We start from the raw sequence: 19,558 nt of genomic DNA on the forward strand, positions 1-19,558 counted from the left end.
AATCCTGCTTATGTGACCAAGGTGGCAACAAGCTGATTACAGTCTAGCCACTGTCTATCCCATAATTTGTGTGATCTGCCTCCATCCCAACCATTATCTTCCTCCGCAAAGAGACTCGGATCGGCAAAACATACCAGGCAGAACTTGGGTGGCCGTTGGTTGAGCTATGGGGGCAAGACCCTGCTGCATGGACAACTGGTGCAACTTGGCCAACTGGGAAAAAATGGAAGGGAAATGTCATTTCAATTTTATGCAAGGGTTTTATCAAAATGCACAGGGTTTTGTCAAAAGACACAGCTGAGAATTTAACCATACTGTATAGTTCATTCACAATTGTAAAACAAGCTCATTTACTTTACAAAAGAACACTCAACTAATGGAAGTTATGCCGAATGAAGACGGTTTTCAGAAATTCTCTTTAAAGCTTCTTACCTCTGAGTGTGGAATGCCGTATTGGTTTTGTACAGTATAAGCCTGAAAAAGAAACAGTAACAAGTGTTAAAATTGAAAGAAACACTTAGAACATATTATTTAATAATATGACTCGTAACTATTTAACTCTTTCTCCATCATCTGGCAATCCATGTTTTCACTGTTTTACAGTAAGGGGCACTATTATGCATCTTCTACAGAATCTTCAGATCAGGAAATAAGCTGTAGAAGCTATCATCATTTTAATGTTATTAAAAGAAATGTTGAACCCTCAAAGAAGTATATAACATTCGCACACGCTAAACATTGAAGCTGTTAAATTATGAATGTATGTTTATATGTAATTATTGGTATATATCTATGCAAGATATAAACATTCAAGCCTAGAGTTGTTTGCCGGTCTTCTCTTCTCTGTTGCCTGATTTTAGAACATATTTGGGCACTTGTCAACTTGTCAGGCCAGAACTAGATCCCTCTTGACCACCCTCCCACCTTTATTATTCAAAAACTTTCTAAAGGGGACATATGTGAAACTAGAAGATCTCTGAATCAAGGCTTCTTCATCAAAGAGAATGAGAAGCCAAATAGCCAGACGCAAAAGCTACAGAGAACGCTGTGTGCTGTTCCCAGAGGTTCTCTTGCATAACCCTGTTTAAAAGTTTAAACGCATGGAAGAGGGATGGAGAGAGAGAAACCAAGGGAGGATAAAATGGAAAATAAAATAAAAAAGATCAGTGATGCAGAAATGGCAGTCCATGTTGAGGAGCAACCCTAGTTTGTGTCTCTGGTAGCCAAGTTAATGAAAATGATTGGTCACGGCTCTCAAGACAAACATTGTTTAGGGTGGGGAAACATGACCCTTCTTTGTCAGGACGGGTTTAGCTCAAGAGTTTGCTACGTGACTGGCACCCCTATACTCTTCAGTGTCTCTGATAGGCTCCATTTTGTTTTATTATCTTTATTGTTTGTCCTCCTGTTCCTTTTCAGTTTGAGCTTACAATGTAAAAAATACGGCTTGCTTGCTTCTATGGAGCAGTTGGATATTGAATTTACATCAGAATACCAAAGACATGACACTACTCTCATTTCTTCACAACTGATTATTGAGGACTTCAATTTTGGATTATTTCTGATTCAGGAGACTTGGAATATAGCGCGTAAGTTATTTGGATCTCTTTAATGGCATTTTATTTCTGGAGCCTGATACCCTCATTTTGCTCCTAACCTTTTTGAGGGGGCTGAGGACATAAACTGGAATTTAATTTGGTTGAACTATTACTTGGTTTCAAAAGCTATGCCGGGTAAGGACTTAAGGTAGCAAAAAGGAGACAGAGCTTTCATCATTTCAGTCATTTCCATATTATTTCTTTCCTTCCTGTTCTCTGAGCTCAAAACGCTCGTAAATAATGTAGAAATGCATTAATCGCCCGGCTGAGCCACTTAACGCAGCATAATCCTTGTGCACACACACACACATACGTGGTGCCTTCATTAGCGAGAGCCGTGGTGATGTCAGTCCCTTGTCTCCTGGCAGACAGCATTTATCTCCGCTCGTTTAAGAGGAATGTCAGTGCTCGGGCTTGACACCTCGTCCTTACAGGTCTCGAGGTAGAGTGTGTGTACTGGAAGGTCACATGGTTCCCCTTTTTGGCCCTCACATCAGCATTAGTCAGAGGCGGCTGACACTTAAAGTAACAGTTCACCCAAAAAATAAAATGAATTCACTCTCAAAACACAAGATGATTCCAGTAATATTCATGCGGTTGTTTTCCATACAACGAAAGCAGACAGTGACCAGGGAATGTCAATCTCAAAAAAGGCCATAAATGTAGTCCATTAAACTTCTAAAGTCATAAAACAGTTAGTTTAGTCGTTTAACTAATGTTTGCCCTCCGCTATAGCTCTTTATCAGACCAGGAATATTATATGTATCATACCAGCAAACAGTGACAACAAATGCCACTTGTTCAAGTGCAAGTTAAAGTGCAAATGTAAACTTATGTAAATATAATCAGCTTAGACATTCTGCTAAACATCTCTTCTGGGTTTCACAGAAAAATTTAAATCTCGTAGATTTGCAATCACATAAAGCTTGGTCAATTTTATCTTTTAGGAAAAACTCCTTTTATAGACACTTTACACTCTTAACCTTAATATTGTGTCTCAAGGCCATGATAAAAATGATTTCACCACTGTGCTTAACTGCTGACTTGGGAATGATGCTATCAACTATTCCTTTTAATCTTCATAGTTAAACTTGCACAGATACACTGATAACAGTCTGCCCAGAAGACCTAAACATTACGTCGAGAGATTATCAGTCATTCACACCATCATAGTATCCTCAAATGAACTTCCAACAGCAGCAGAGTATTTTATTACTAAAACATCCAGAATAAATGTTTCTCACAGAAACGTCAGTGATAAGCACCTCATACTGTTAAAGAACAGGGATTTTTTTTTCACACCCTGTAAATTATACATTTCAAAGCAAAGTAGATTTTTTTTTTAACAAACTTAGAAAGTAAAATGAAAAATCAACTTCATGTTTGACCAGTTCCTCACAAAATTTACGAATGCATACATTTTATAATGTTGCATTTTATTTATTTTATTTTTTTGAGCTCATAATTCTGTGTATGTGAGCTACATAAAAACAGAAAAGTAAGTGTTTTGGGTAAAAAAATAAATATTTATTGCTATATCTTTTAAAATGTTAACATTATAGGTCCAAAGCCACAGCCTTGGGGGACACCCTATATTTAATACCTGTAAAGTTTACACAAATTCACAAAATCAAGTCAAAACTCAGTTCTCAGCAAAAATCAATAAAATTGCAGCGGATCAATGGTAAAGCCATGCCTGAACTGAATGTCAAGTGGAAAAACAATCTCATTTCTAAAAACAGTAATTGCTGTATAGTCTCGCTCCCTTGCTCAAGTGGGGAGGACACTGGCTGCAACATGCGGCAAGAGGAATGATAGAGGGGAACAGAATTCCCATCTCCATGCAGGGGCAAAAGTGTCAAATAAAGAAAGAGTGGGAAGCAAGGCTCCCTATATTATCCTTCATGGATAAGTCATACTCACTTGTTGCAGATCCAGCCCGCCCTGAGCCACTGAGAAAAGCGGGTGAGACGCAAACTCTGATGTTTCGAAAACCTTAAAAAGGCAAATAGGGGACAGAGACACAAACCAAGGCTTCATTCACATGTCATTTAGTCTTACGATTATACATATTTCGCATGTACTTTAGCGTCAGTTTTGCTATCGTTACCATTAGGTATGATTTGAATGCAGACAGAAAAGTGTTAAAAAAAGATGAAGCAATGAACATTAATTGCATTATTAGACATTAATCTTATTCATCATGACAGACAGGTAAATATATTAAACAGACGATGCATCGTAAGTGCACGTCAAAGTTTCTACCAGTCCAATTAATTACACTATTGGCAAATGACTTCACAATAATTTTAATGGTTAGGAATATTCATAAACCTGATTGATCTTAATGCTACTGTTATTCATGCATAGTAGTGTTGATAATGAATAGCTGTGTCAACACGAATAAACATAACGGCCTCCCCTACTCTCTTCAGGCAATGTGTTAGAGAATTACTTGAAACGGTGCTAACGATAGATTAAAAAGTGAAACAAATGACTTTAGTCAGGATAGACAGAATACTTTATTTGATGGGGATGAAAACAAGGCTGTGAAGGATGGAAGCAGAGTTTAATCAAAGGCCATTAAATACAATGATTTAAGTAAGAAATGTTTTTGACAAACAAATTTAGTTTAAGCAATCAAAATATATCTTCAGACAAAACTGGGACTTGTGAACGCTTTTTACTCACACATTTGTTCAGATTGCGTTTCAGGTTTTGAATATACTTCCATTCCTGAATCCCATTTTCATTTGTGCCAAATTAAACATGCCATTCACACTGAATAAGCTCTATTGAGGCTGTAAGAATTTCTCGCAATATGATATTAGCTGCATGACAGATTCATAACAGTGTAACCTAATAAATGGAACTAAACCTTAGATGTATATATTCATGTTTGCAATGCTTTGTTTACATGACTTCAGTCCATGTCATTAATGAGAACACACAACAAACAAGCTTAGAAATATTTCATAACCACAGACTGTCCCAAAGCAAAAATACCCTTCATAGATGGACAGACGCTCTTTATTAAAGGAAATATAGAGGCAGCATGCTGTCATCTGTGTGGCGCTTTATGAAACTCTACAATATTAAATCAACTGAATATTAAGTATTTTCAGTGCACACAGCATGTTTACAGGTGGGATTGGTGTTTTTGGTGATGTTAATTGGATCTGCTTGATCCCAGCACTAGCTATGAGGCTTATATTTGAGACAATTAAACCTTGTTCACACCGGCATCTTTATTTATTTATTTTTTGATGTATACAAACACTATGACTAGACTGATCTACAACAACAACAAAAAACTGATTTCAATACAGTCATCCTTTAAAATGCATGCATTCATACAATTAAATACTGTAAACCTGGTAAATTTAACACCATGGTGAGAAGCCATAATAAACATCCACAATGACAACTTGCTAATTTCAGCTGTAAAAGAAACAACTCTCTCGGCATCAAAATGACACGTACGTCATGACTCTCACAATCGATGTAGCTGTACCAGACATTGACTATACTGTCTGAAAAAAATGGATTTCAATTCCATTCCTTGCAAAATGTCACTTTGGACAGCCAGTCCTGAAGACTGAAGATTTGAAAAAACAAATCAGATTTGTGTGCAGTGTGAACAAGGCCTTGAAGGAATAGTTTGTCCCAAAATTAAATTCTGTCATTATTTAACTTGGAATACAGTAGACTTGTTGTACAGTAGATTTGTTGACTACTTTTGTGACTGTTTGCATGACAACTCATTCACTTTCATTATTTTAAGAAGAGTGGTCAGGATATGCAACAATTCCCCAGAAGGAAAAGGTAATAATTGTTTGAAACAAAGTTACATCTTTGATCGATTCCTTTAACAATTATTAAAGGTGCACTATGGAATATTTGGTTCTTTAAACAGTTAAAGTAAAAAAAAAAAAAAAATATATATATATATATATATATATATATATATATATATATATATATATATATATATATATATATATATATATATATATATATATATACCTCATTAGTATTGTTAGAAGATCAAAATGGGTGTAAGACATTTTTAGTGCACCTTTAAGTGTTATGGATTTTATAAAAAAAAAAAAATAGGACAGTTAGTATTGCTGATGAAGGAACCATGTGTTTTGCCATTTTGGTGTGTATTTTTACCTGATTTCCAGCAAGGAGCACCGTGCCTGGAGCAGGAGCGGGGCGGTACGGAATGGTAGCACCTTTTGGAGGAGACTACAAACAGACAACAGTTATTCATTTTAACTTTACAAATTCACCCTCAATATTAAACTTTGACTATCATTCTCAGCTCATTCGACAATAACACTAAAAAAAGTCTAGAACAAATCACGGTTTGTCTTACCCAAGGCATTTGCAAAGTCATTTGGTCATATTATCTTAATGACTGGAAATGCTGGCACGGTGCACAAATGTAACATTTATCGATTGGCTCTTCATCGGATCACTTAAAAGCATACCATTATCCTCTCACAGGAAGTCATTTGGCCAAATTATTTCAGAATGCTATTAATGCTTGCTCATGATATCCTCAGATGGAAAACTTGCAATGTAGAAAACGTGCCCTGAGCATGTTTTCTTTGAGTAGCATCACAAGTCTGTTGTTCAAACCAAAAAATAAAATGCATTTACAAAATGACTCTGAAATCACTCATGGCCTTTTAGTCCAAGACGAGGTGTCATCTGGGCCTGAAGGACATATTTTATCGAATAAAACATTAGTACGCCGATAACTGACTGTACCTGCTCATATTTAATTCAATTAAGAGGTCAGAATAAGGCCAAATTGATGAAAACCCAGTGAAGCGCATCCCCCCACAATTGCTCAACCAAACGCTGTGTGAGAGCTGAGACCACATTCACTAATCATTACTGTAATGATTTTTAACATGCAGTTAGTTAGGAAAAAGTATTTGACATGCAAAAATTAATAAGAATATCTGTTTAGTCTCCAGAAATGTATCATATCCATTTATCAATGCCACTAAAGATAAAACTGAAAACCAGTATGCGGTCTTTGAAGCACAGAAGCCTTTGAAGTCTTGCAGATTAGGAATATCACACAATAGTCATCCACAACAGTTTTTTTCAAGGCAAATGCATGCATAAAAGTCTTGTGTTAATGAAGCCCAGAGTCAAATTACCTCCAGTATTACAGTGCAGATGAGCTTGACACACTGGATGATGGCATCCTGGCTGCCAGATATCGTCACACCTCTCTCTGTGGAGTTAGGTAGAAGATCTCCTGCCACCTGTACCTGAGCCCCTGTTTTCTGCCAAACCAAAGAAGAACAGATCATTACCTAGGTCAGACCTGTCTAATCCTGCTCTTGGAATGCCAGCTTCATGCAGAGTTTAGCTACCACACGCCTGTCTGACAGGTGAGGCCTTTAATAGCATGTTTAGGTTGAGATGTCTTTATTTAGGGTTGGAGTTCATTAATAACTTGATCCCTTGAAAGCAGGATTGGACACCCCTGACCTATGTAATGGAAAATGAGGACCAACCCAAACCTTAAAGGGATAGTTCACTCAAAGATGAAAATTCTGTCATTAATTACTCACCCTCATGTCTTTCCAAACCCCCATAAGAGCTTCGTTCAACTTTGGAAAATAAATTAAGATATATTTGTTGAAATCCGAGAGCTTTCCAACCCTACATAGACAAGGCCCAGAAGGGTAGTTAGGACATCTTTAAAATAGTCCATGTGGAATAATTGGTTGAACCTTAATTTTATAAAGCCACGAGAATACTTTTTGTGTGGCACCACATGGGTGCATCGTGGTACATGAATGCGCATCAAAGATCGACATGGACGAAAATATATTGTTGAATAAATTCATTATTTTTGTTTTCTTGGTGCAGAAAAATAATTCTTGTAGTTTCGTAAAATTACGGTTAAACCACTGATGTCTCACGGACTATTATAACAATGTCCTTACTACCTTTCTGGGCCTTTAACGTGGTAGTTGCATTGGTGTCTATGCAAGGTCAGAAAGCTCTTGAATTTCATCAAAAATATCTGAATTTGTGACAAATGTCTTACTGGTTTGGGATGACATGAAGATGGGTAATTAATGACATAATTTCACATTTGGGTTTCTCTTTGAAAATGTTTCCAAACAGATTTAGATAACTTCTAGCAATTCCCCCCTTAAGTATTGCTAGGTTAAAACACACATACATTTATAATCAAAACAATGGTGGAAAAACCCCTTGAGATTTCCAAAAGTTGCTTAACCAAACCCCATGAAGCAAGAAGGCAGGACTAATACATTGAGATACACTGTGTTTACTTGGTGCTGCTAACTTTAAAGCCTCCAACAACCCACCAAACATACCCCATTTCAGAACGTACTTTCTTGCTTTGATAAGCTGAACGCACTTGATATGAACTCCAACAACCTTGCCCACACCCCCTGCATTACGGAACACTACCAATTTAGCATGACAGACCATTCACCATTACCTCATACCATCTTGACAGCCCAGAGACCATAAATGTAAAATAAATGGGCTTTTACTGGCATCCAAACACATGAAATATGCAAGGGGGAAAGCAGTCCTAACATGGAAGTCTTGGGGAGGAGGAAAGAAAGACAAGGATATAGAAAAGCACTCACCTCTCTGATCTCTTTGATTTTGGAGCCGCCCTTGCCTATGAGGGAACCGCACTGGCTGGCCGGGATGACCAGCCGCAGCGTGACTGGAGGCTTACTGCTGACTGTGCCATTCGCCACAAGAGCAGCCAAGTCCTTCAGAGCCAAACATAGGACGAATGACGTGTTATCGGAAAGTTGTGCTGTGGCTTTTATGGTATCTTTCAAAAGAATAAGGATTTTGATTCTGAGTGGTTTGGAACCATGCATAACCATCTGGTCTGGTAAGTAGAACGTTTTAGGATTGAGCCTTCAAGCACTGATCCATCACTTGTACCCTTGAGCAAGTGAATGAACCTCATGTTACTCCCGGAGGGAACTGGCCCTATGATATCCTCATGCTAAAAGACTTTATAGAGGGAATCAACGACTCTGGCCTTTCCAAACATGAGTGCTGCCAACTGTTGGCATATTTTGCTGGAAACAAGCAAAAGTAAATAAAAAGCACCAGTTATTTGTTACCTGATTCAGGTTACAAGAGATCCGAGGCTTGGTTGTAAACTATCAACAGCATTGCTCAACAAGATTTGAGGCATGCCATGAATTAATCTATTGATTTCCCTTGGAAGGATTTCCTCATAATTCACAAGGATTGTTAACGTATGTTCTTTGTTCCAAGGTTTGAAAATGCCATTGTGCACCATTGACCCTTCGTGGCTTTTGACTGCAATCTGATGAAATGGTCTTTACCAAAGCCACTTTAATCAATTTCCCTATTCAGAGTTTGCAGATCGATGTGCCTCGCTATCAAAAGGTTATAGTTGACTGAACACAGTTGCAACGCTGTCGAAGACACCCATTGATTTTTATGACCAAATTAAACGATAATTACCCACCTGTCAGCCGCACTTGTCTCTATCAAGATGTGACTTGCATTCGCAAGGTGAGAAAACAGAACCCCGATAAAATAGCACATCTTGTCTTTTCAGAAATTTCTTATGGTTATTGCTTTAAGTAGAGCTATCCCTTCAAGTAGAGGAGGACAACTAGCGCTCCACACTCATATTCCAGCCACTACAAGAAATCAGCTTCAGCGACCATTATTCACCCAGTGCAGTTTCCGAGGCTTTCTCTTTAATTAAACCAGGTAATAAATATCAGCCTGAATCGTGGCCCACCACTTCTGCAATCAATTAGGGGGGAGCAGGAATCTAGCCGGGTTTGAAATGTAAATAGCGTGTGCTGTCTCTTTGCCCATCAACCTAGACCTCACCTACGTGAGTCGAATGAATATGCCGCAAGTGGCGTCTCAGAAAGTAGAGCTACTGAGTCTTTTTCTTCTCTGTTTAGTGTTTCCATCAGCGCTAGAGGTTTGGAGACGGTGTTGTTGTGTTCTTTCAAAGTCTCGCCCCAAAACCTCCAGAGAACAAAGGGGAGGTGGAAAAAAAGAAATCTGTGCATCTTTTCTTGCCGATGTTGTGGAAAGGAATATCCAAATGGCTGACTGAAATTATATTCTCTATTACTTTCTGTTCCCAGTGCCTTTTTGTGGCTCTCTGTAGTCTTTTCTCAGTGGAATTAGGAGTGATATTAATATACTTCTTTCTTAATTACAGTGAATAAAGAATGTCCACTCCCCTGATTCATTCTTGATGTAGGACATCACACAAAGCCTTTACCCCGCATCCCTCTCGTCTCATTTAACAACCCTCCTGGATAATAAAATATCAATTTAGACATTACTCTCAGCAGATTGACTTTCTTATTTGCATATTAGCTGTTGAGTAAGGGGGTCCTGGCTCAGAATTTATGACAATTTGTAAAGGCTTTTGATCTGATGCAACTAAAGAGCTGTGTCTTGCTCAAGGGCACCTCAGTCGTGGTATTGCCGGCCCAAGACTCGAACCCACAACCCTAGGGTTAGGAGTCAAACTCTCTAACCATTAGGACATGACTTCCCCCTGGATCTCAAGCATTAAAAATATGATGATAAATTATAATTATTATACAATGTAACATGATTTTTATTAAAGTTGTTAATAATACATTGGATGAAATATTCTAATGTAACTAATATATTAGAATACATGAGATTATTGGTTGAAGTTTTACAAGAAAATACTTTTCTGCTTAAATGTAATGTTTAATTCAATGTGTTACATGTAATTTATTTGTAATTACTTGTGAAATGTACCATACAAATCTATGATGGCAGATTTCTAATGTAAATGTATTTAGTTTTAATTATAATTATTTTAACACAACTGCTTTATATTTAAACGGGGTTCTGTTACTGATTCCAAATTACAAGAACAAAATAGGATAGTCAATAAAAAATATATATTACATTTGTTGTTATTAACAACATGAAGTGCATTAAACATTTGTGTACCTGCATGTCATGTGAATATTAACCAATATTTAAAAATCAGGGCTATTTCAAGTAAATATATTTGAAGAAAGAAAAAATGGGAATGTCTGCATTAGATTTAAATAAAACATTTTGTAAAATTTAAGCTTAAAAAACCCAACTCTGTTCTTTTCTAGTCTAGACTTTCACAGTCTTCTCCCTAAGCTCCAAAATTCTTCGTCTATTCTGTCATATATCATCCGAAACCCTGAAACATGGCTCTTAGATGTCCTCCATGTTCTCAGCTGACTGAAAGAGCGGGCAAAAACATTCTGGATCAAAGCTGGGCCAGACCTCAATAGAGCTCCTTGTAAAACTCAACCAGTAATGCTCATCATAAACGCACCCCGCCGCCACCTCAGGGGTTTCTATGGTGACTCTTCCGTTACGGAAATGGTTCTCGTGCGGAAGACAGGGAGATTCCTAACAGATGTTTAATGAATGGCACCCTGCCTGCTATGAAAGGATATCAAATACATAATGAATTTAGCAGGAGTGAGAAGATTCATTATTACTTTGCGGATGCTGCAGGCAGACATACACACCTCATTGACTGGCAGTTATATAACTCTACTGATGCCATTAATATAAAATACGGATGTGGGACGCATAAGTATGTATGTGTCTATAAATGACTGGGTATTTTCAGGTTTACATTTGGCTGCTTATGCACTTAGCTTCATTTTTATAATTTCCTCCCAATTTCCTAAGCTTAAAAGTGTTATCGCTCATAAATACAGATCGCAACCTCAGACTCATGCCATTGGTTGAGTAAATGTTGCTGTCAGGCGAACTTGACACACATCAGTAAAGTCCCATCGTGATTTGAGAAGTCTAGCACATTTTTTTCAGAGAGCTGTATGTCTCATTTCAGCAATCGTTCACTGGCATCAGCAAGGGAATGTAACGTGTAGGGGCTCAAATTATATTTCGAAGGTTATCCTACAACAGATATGCACCCCACTGCTATGGGGCCGACTGACAATATATGAAAACTACCCACGACGCTTTCATCCAGCTGTTCTTACAAACCATGTCCCAAAAATAGCTGAAATTCAAACACACAGAGTTAAAGGGTGTTCACGCATTCAACCTGACAGCTTTATCTCTGAAAATCGTTCGGAAACCATTCAGTTTCTGCACAAGTCAGTTATTCGCAGACTGTTAATGATGCGAGAAATTTAAAAAGGTTTTGAATAGCATCAAGTGGTTATTCATCGGTGTCATCAAATTTTTATGTTCGATAACAAATAGCAACAGTAATTTGCACATACTGTTGACGATGTGACAGACGTGAGTAGATTTAACATAGCATTAAGTAATTATTCATAGGTATAAGTAGATTTTTATCCAATTTCCATTAGTCTTGACTAATAAGGTCAGTCTTGATGTTTTTTATGGGTCTGTTTCTCTAATATTGGCGCAATGACATGCATGTTTTTATTGTATGGTTATTGCTCAGCATGCTTGTATATGTAAGAGTGGTTTTTCTGTACTTACCTCCTCCAGTTTGATTGTGATCATAGTGAAGGCTCTAAACACACACTCTGTGGCACCCGTGATGGTGATGATTCTCTCTGGGCATGAGCCTTCTGAGATATTGATACGGGCACTGCTCTGTAAGCATGGAAGTGTAAAGGAACAGTAAATGGATGGGAGGTTGATAAAGAGACAGTAAAATAAAAAAACAGTGTAAATAAACTAAATATTATGCATTTACTCTAGTGGTATTTCTGCTCAAATGCATAGGAAAGTTGTGGCTTTGCTTTAATTGTATTTTAAAGTGTTAGTCCACCCAAAAATGAAAATTAGCCCATAAATTCTTTGATCTTTCAAGCCGTTTGATGCAACTCAGTGGGTGGTGCACTCCATCGGTCCATAAGAAGTTTAATAAAAAGCGCATCCATTAAAAAAAAAAAGTGTCCCAAAGGGTGAACAAAGATGCTTTACTATAGCAAAGGAAAACCAGTCTCCCTCTTGGCTTATATCGAAATCCCCCAGTGACCGTTGTTTTGTTTCTGCCTGCGTCATTTCTGAGTGCCGCATGCGCAAAGCGTCATTGCCCCAAAACTGCTTCGTTTACAACTGTAATTGCAAGCTAGATTAAAGTGATTATTACGTTTGGAATATGGATATTTTTCTTACAAAAACACGTTTATTCACTACTGGAGGACTTTGTTCACCCCCTGGAGCTGTGTGAGACACTTTTTTTAATGTTTGAGTTGTTTTTATTAAACTTCTCATGGACCGATGGAGTGCAACACCCGATGAGTGGCATCAAACGGCTTGAAAGATCAAAGACAATTTTTTAAATAATTCTAACTGAATTTGTCTGAAAGAACATATGCACCCAGGATGACTTCAGGGTGAGTAATTTATGCCATTTTTGGCTGAACTAACCCTTTAACCTCAGAAATGAAATATGCAGGAGGCATGTGTGCATTTTTAGGCACATTAATCAATAAAAATGCATTTTCTTTCTACATCAGGTAGGATGCCAGCAGTACTTGAACCACCAACTGTTTTTTTAACACCTTAATCCATAATGAAGAAAAAAAAATACTGTATTCAGCATTGTAAAAAACAAAAACAAAAAAAGTAATATACCACAAGACATTCCTATCCTGACAGGATTAGATTTCTCAGAGGATGTTCGAGAAAATAGTAGGCAATTTGTTCTGTATTTTTTTAACCGGGGTTGTGCGAGAAGAACGCCGGCATGTTCGATTCGGATGGGATTAAAATCACAACGTACGTCTGTAAAACAGAAATTTACCTGACCTCCTCAGGGAAACCAGTTCCGCCCACATAAGCCTTGTGTTAGGTGTGTGTATTGTGTGTGTTCTGTCCAAATGTGTGGATGTCTCCAGCAGAGATCTGGACTGAACTGCATGATTTATTCTCCTGCAGGGATCTGACTGTCAGCTTCATTTAAACTGATCTCTCTATCAATCATGCACAAATGCATGCAAATGTAAGTGAGTTTAGTCAACAATGTATTGAAGCTGCGGTATAACTTACGTTTTATTCAAATTATATATTATTACTATCTATAAAATAGCAAAAAATAAAATAAAAACGCTTATCTGATGCAATTACTGTAAAGCATGCAAACCAAGCATAAAGCTCAAACATGTTGAGCCGAAGTTTATTTACCATTACCATTTCCCCCCCACAAAATAGTAGTTTCAGTTCTGCTTCAATCTTGTATAGACTTGGTGATTATAATGAATTCCACTATAATTTATGATTGTTTTAATTTGTTTAACCTTTTAATTTCTTTTCTGTTCTGAATTTTAAAAGATTTGTTGTGGAGTGATAGAAATGTATTTCTTCTTCTTCTTCTTCTTCAAAAAAAAAGTATTCTACTTCTGCTAATAAAAAGCACAAAACAGCAGAAAAAAATAAAAAAACCTCCAGTGGGAATTTCTTCAGTTTATGACATCTACCGGGCCCAGGATTGACCCCTGTGGTGTCCCAACTAATGCAATAGAGAATGCCTCATGTGCAGGCTTGTGTTAACATTTGCCACCCCCAAACTGTTAATTAGGTTGAATAAACATTATTTTTGACATTTTATGTTGTTAAGAAGCAAAAACCATTAGGTAGAGGTTCAGGCGAGCTAGAGAACTAGAGACAAGGAAGAATGTCTACTGATTATTAATGTCAGAAAAAAAAAAAGATTTTATTTTTTATTCTCGGAGGGACACACTCACCCACTCCTGGGTTTTTCTCCTTGGTAACCCACTTCAATCTTTATCTGGAAGCTATTGTTATTAGCAACTACCTTGAAAATACCAACGCATTCATATCAAACTAATGAATTAGAGTCTGCTGTGTGTGTGTGTGTGCATCATGCGCCCTTGAGATGAAAGGCTTAATTTAAATATTCATGTCTTCTGCAGTCTTTCAGATTCAATGTGGTGGACATCAACTGTTTTGAGGACATATGTGGGACGTAAGGGCGTTTCAGTGTCTTTTTTCCAGCATTAAACCACATTTATGTGTAAAAATCCATGTGGAATAGTGCCGCACTAGCTTAAAAGGAATACAGTTTGTTATGTGTGCATGATGCATGCTGGGAAGCTGAGAACGACTCTATTTTGTAGCTTACCTCCTCTCGTATCCTTTTCACTGTCTCTCCTTTCTGTAGGGGAGAAAAAAAGATCATAAAGCACTTATTGCATTTGTCTCGCGTTTGTTTGCATGATATGTTGTTTTCCCAGGGTGACTGTCTTTCACAATGGCTTATAGTGAAGGATAAAGTGAGATCGACTAGTTGAACAGATAGCTCCAAATTAATATCAATTCTGCTTCACCACACAGCAATATGGCATCTGCATGGATAGGTCTCAGGGGAACAGGTTTCCCAATCGAAGTCCCTGCAATTGGACTGACTAGGGAATCAATAGTCCATGAATCACTTAAATAGCCTCCCTCTATCTCTGACACAGAAGCTAACGTGTATGGCATAGTCATGACTGCAGATCCCGAGACCTGCTTTTGCACGCTTGACTGGCATTTCATTGTCTGTAGATGGGCTAAAAGGATGATTGGATATGTCATAACAAAGGTGAAGCGAGGCTTGGTTGGTTTTAATTTATCAGGGAAATTGACATTTCAGATGAAACGGTTTCGAGACCACCCATCTCATAAATCTAGCCTTAATAGGAATAAAATATCATGCCACAAAGTTATTTAAAACATCAAACATGTTGTAAGTAGTAATGTTTGCAAATACTTATTAACAAACCTAAGAATAACTTAACCAGTCCCTTTCAGAGTTGAAACCAAATATAAATGAACAAAAACAAGGCTGCAGAACACCAGAAGTACATTTCTATCATGACAACTCTCGGAGGCTTTGGTAGGAAATATTGCTGCATACAGTATATGAATAACCCCTATGTAACATACATGAATCACCCCATAGAAGATCTAAACAGGTGGAGCTGGGGAAGGTGGAGGGTTTCTGAATCATACTGCAATTGCTACAGCAAGCACTAGCCAAGTATTTGAATGTTAATACTTGAATGTTGAGCACCAAGCTCATTGGCTGCAAATACAAAAATAATCAATCACCATGTGATGATGTCATTAGGTCAGATTGAGGTAGATCTTTTGGACTGCATCATCTAGAGTTTCATGACAGGATTTTATTAAAATGTGTTATACTTGTGTGTTGGTCATTCAGCCAATGGAACATAAAAAAATCATATTTAACAAAATGACTGACAAAAATGTTTTGAGTTATATATGTTGGGTTATAGTTAACTAACTAAATGTTATTTGAAAATAAAATCAACATTAACTGAAGCATTTAAAAAGTATTTCATTACAACTTGTTGCCAAAAAACATTTCTCATATTCATTTAATTTAACGATCTACTACAATCAGTAAAAATTCAAACTGAAATAAAAACTATTATAAAAAGGATATAAGGATATAAACATATATATATATATATATATATATGTTAAAAAACTAAACTAAAATTACAAAAACAAAACAAAATTACTAGAACTATTTACTATAATTGCTAAAATAAAAAAAATCCAACTATTATTAGAACCTATGATGGCATCCCAATTATATGAATATTTTAAGCTTTTTGTATTTTTTTAAATTAACTAATTAAAAAAAAAAAAAAAAAAAAGATTATAACAAAGAAAAAATGTTTCCATCCATATCATTCATACAATACAATTCCGAATATTGATTCATTGTAACATTTTATGCATGTTTCTTGAACAGAAGCCAGCATGAATGAAGAAATGTGTTCTGTTCATAGTAACCGATTACTTAAACCTGTATTATATAATCCGATTCCAAAAACTAGGTACTTGTAATTAGATTAAATTACATTTTGAAATACTCATAATTCTACTGCAGATGCTTTTTATTGATTACACGATTATCACACAATAGCAATACATTATTTATAATTTACTGACACTCCATAATGCTTGTTTTGTTCTGCTTGTGTTTTTTATGAATGAAACCCATTGAACTCTTGTACTTCCAGTCCCTTCCGAGGCCTCATTTTAATTTATTTCAAATTAAACATTGTCCACAGTGGCTGAGCTCTTTTACTGATTATAATTTACTATTCACCTTCATTCCTTTCTCCTGAAAGATGCATTATGAATATTAATTGACTCTATAGGCTGCCCCTCCCCACGAATATATCTCCAGTGGAGATTTGTGATGGAAAACCACCGGTAACGGCACAGATTTAGTCTAGGACTGTGTTTAATCTATGTCTGTAAAGCCAAGCCTTGGTTTATTGATTTCACAGTGGGGAGTTATACACCATAGGCCTTCATTTATTTACTATGCTTCAGAGAAAAAACAAGAGAGGGAAAAAGAAGACAACAGAGGATAACAATACATAATTTAGCTGATCTTATACTGGAACGTGATTGAGCATTACATGATCATCATTCCATAAATGTCACCCAAAAGCCTTGGGACAGATGTTTATCATTTCAGTCCTTGGTGAGAGAATATAATATTCAAACTCGCTTGATGAAAAATCTGACTCTGTCTTAAAATAATGCATCAAAAGGATGGAGGCTTTTTAACTTTTTCGTTTTGATACAGCAATGTTACACTTTGATTTAGGAACATTGCCAGTAGTGGGAAGTACAGCCAGAAACATACTTTACGCAAGTATTTAAATACACACCAATGCCTGGCCGGCAAACTGAAAGTGTGCATAATCCCAGAATTTAGTTATAAACATGTTATAATTCAGATAGCTAGCTAATCGTGTAGATAGTTTAATTAACTTCAGCATACATGCTCAGGTAGATTCTCTGCAAACTTTATAGGCATTTATATGTTAGCTATAGCGCCACAAGAACACAATATAAAATTTGCGTAGCCTAAAGAATTTTGCGTAAATATTAAGTGTACATAGCAAGGGAAATTTGCATTCACATTACTGCGTATGTTTCAGGCACTACTTGTTGCAGGGGTTTCTTTTTATTGGTTGAGATCCTTGCTACAGGAACTGAAGCTAAGCTTATTCTTGATTTGTAATTTGTAAGTTTTAACCAGAATAAAATATGAGATCAAGTTTGTGTAGCGTTCACCTACTTGCATAGATTCGGTTTCTGGCACTGCTTGTTGCAACTATGCTTTGTTTTTATTGGTCGATGAGATCCCTGCTACAGGAAGTGCAGCCACGTTTGTTCTTGATTTGTTGTTTGGATGTTTTAATCGGAACACAATATTAAATCAAGTTTGCTTAGCAGGGAATGCTTGCGTTCACATGTCCAGAACTGTGTAGTAACTGATTATGAAATCTGGATTACGTAATCAGATTACAAAAATTAAGTACTTCCAATTAGATTAAATTACTTATTTATTTTTATTTTATTGATAACATGATTACATATTCACATAATAGCAATATATGATTTATAATTTAACAATTTAAAAACCAGTCATGAGTCAGGTGGCTATACAGCATTTGACCACTCGATTTACAAAAATTTAAGAAGAGTTTCAACATTGCATATCAAAAATACAACTAATGGTACAAGATTATCTCTTTTAAATCAATGTGATAAGCTAGTTGGATCAAAAGCAATCTCAAAGTAATCAAAAGGTAGTCTGATTACATCATTAAAATGTGTAATATAATGGATATTGAAAGTAATCTACCCAGCTCTGGTGCAGAATATGTTTCGGCCATTACTTGTTGCAGTTATCGTTTGTTTCCATTGGTTGATGAGATCCATGCTACAAGTAAGTGCAGCTAAGCTTGTTATTGATTTGGTGTTTAAATCAGAACACAGTATGAAATCAAGTTTGTGTTTGTTTTCACATATTCAAGTTGATTATGTTTCAGGGCATTGTTGCATCTAGGCTTTGTTTTTTATTAGTCGATGAGATTCCTGCAACAGGAAATGCAGCTAAGCTTGTTCTTGACTTGTCGATGAGATGTTCTTCTGGGGATTCACTTTTACAACACTGCAACAGTCTTCATTTTGCTATTTTTTTTGTGCAAGACAAAAGAGTGAATTGTGTTTTCGAGAAGATGTATTTGCAGCAATGGAGCTCAGAGCGCTCTGTATCCGTCCGTCTGGCTCTTGTCCGGAGGCCAAACTCTGGCAAAGGCCCAGAGACCTATTAGCAGGCCAGTTCTGAAGAGAGCTTTGTGTCGCAAGAGATTTCTTTGGAGCCAAGGAAATGCCAACAACTGTGTGTATTCGTGCGTGTATGTGTTTTGTCGCTCCAGGACCCAGAGTTGGCCGAAGCAGGAAAAAAAAATCCCACAAAAATCATCTCATCAGGAGCTGACACACTGTTTACTAATCATTGTGACATCTACATCGTGCCTCTCCGCTCTAGGGATAAACAGAGCTAGCTGTAGAATTGAACAGCGTAATATATCCAGATCATTAATACATAAGATGCACGACTCGTTGCATTTAACAAGTCATTTGCTAGGAAACATCATGTCACACAGTGACACATTCTGTAGGATTCTAATCTGGGCTTTTGGATTGTAACCTAGAGGTCTGTGAGAAAGATTGTGGGAACAATCTAAAGCAGAGGAAAAAACAAACCCAATAGCGACAAAAATCTCAAGACGCATCCACCAAATCTAATAAGTCAACAGCAGGGACAACAGGAACAAAGAGATTCGCTCACCTTGCCTATGATGCTGCCGACCTCCTGTGAAAAGAGAAACAAAAGCAAATGTCAGCTTATTGATTACCAAGCTCACCCCCCACTCATCTGTCTGTGGGTTTTGATGAGGTAGGCTGGGTCTGGAGTGTCTGTGCACTCGGGATCACGTGGAATATAAGTTATCCATATTAGTTTAGGGCCCTACAGGCTCTGGAAGCACTTGATACTTTTTAAATGTCCCATCTTGGGTTTAAAGTCAATTCAAAATGGT

The 19,558-nt window shown here is 36.9% G+C and overlaps 1 protein-coding gene across 5 annotated transcripts in view; it reads right to left on the reverse strand.

Annotated features, from left to right (window-relative positions):
- LOC127988287 (poly(rC)-binding protein 4-like) overlaps window positions 1-19,558 on the reverse strand; it is an 81,908-nt gene that overhangs the window by 12,157 nt on the left and 50,193 nt on the right. For 3 of the 5 annotated variants that reach the window (XM_052590945.1, XM_052590946.1, XM_052590944.1), the window contains exons 3-11: window positions 19,309-19,332; window positions 14,758-14,790; window positions 12,144-12,260; window positions 8,258-8,389; window positions 6,779-6,907; window positions 5,775-5,849; window positions 3,522-3,593; window positions 433-474; window positions 135-213 (exon numbers count right to left, since the gene is read on the reverse strand). In XM_052590945.1, coding sequence (XP_052446905.1) covers window positions 135-213; window positions 433-474; window positions 3,522-3,593; window positions 5,775-5,849; window positions 6,779-6,907; window positions 8,258-8,389; window positions 12,144-12,260; window positions 14,758-14,790; window positions 19,309-19,332 — 703 coding nt within the window. The remainder of the gene's footprint in view (window positions 1-134; window positions 214-432; window positions 475-3,521; window positions 3,594-5,774; window positions 5,850-6,778; window positions 6,908-8,257; window positions 8,390-12,143; window positions 12,261-14,757; window positions 14,791-19,308; window positions 19,333-19,558) is intronic. The other 2 variants (XM_052590948.1, XM_052590947.1) reach the window with 1 other exon arrangement.

Source organism: Carassius gibelio, chromosome B22 (genome assembly GCF_023724105.1).
Source record: "Carassius gibelio isolate Cgi1373 ecotype wild population from Czech Republic chromosome B22, carGib1.2-hapl.c, whole genome shotgun sequence".
NCBI lineage: Eukaryota > Metazoa > Chordata > Actinopteri > Cypriniformes > Cyprinidae > Carassius > Carassius gibelio.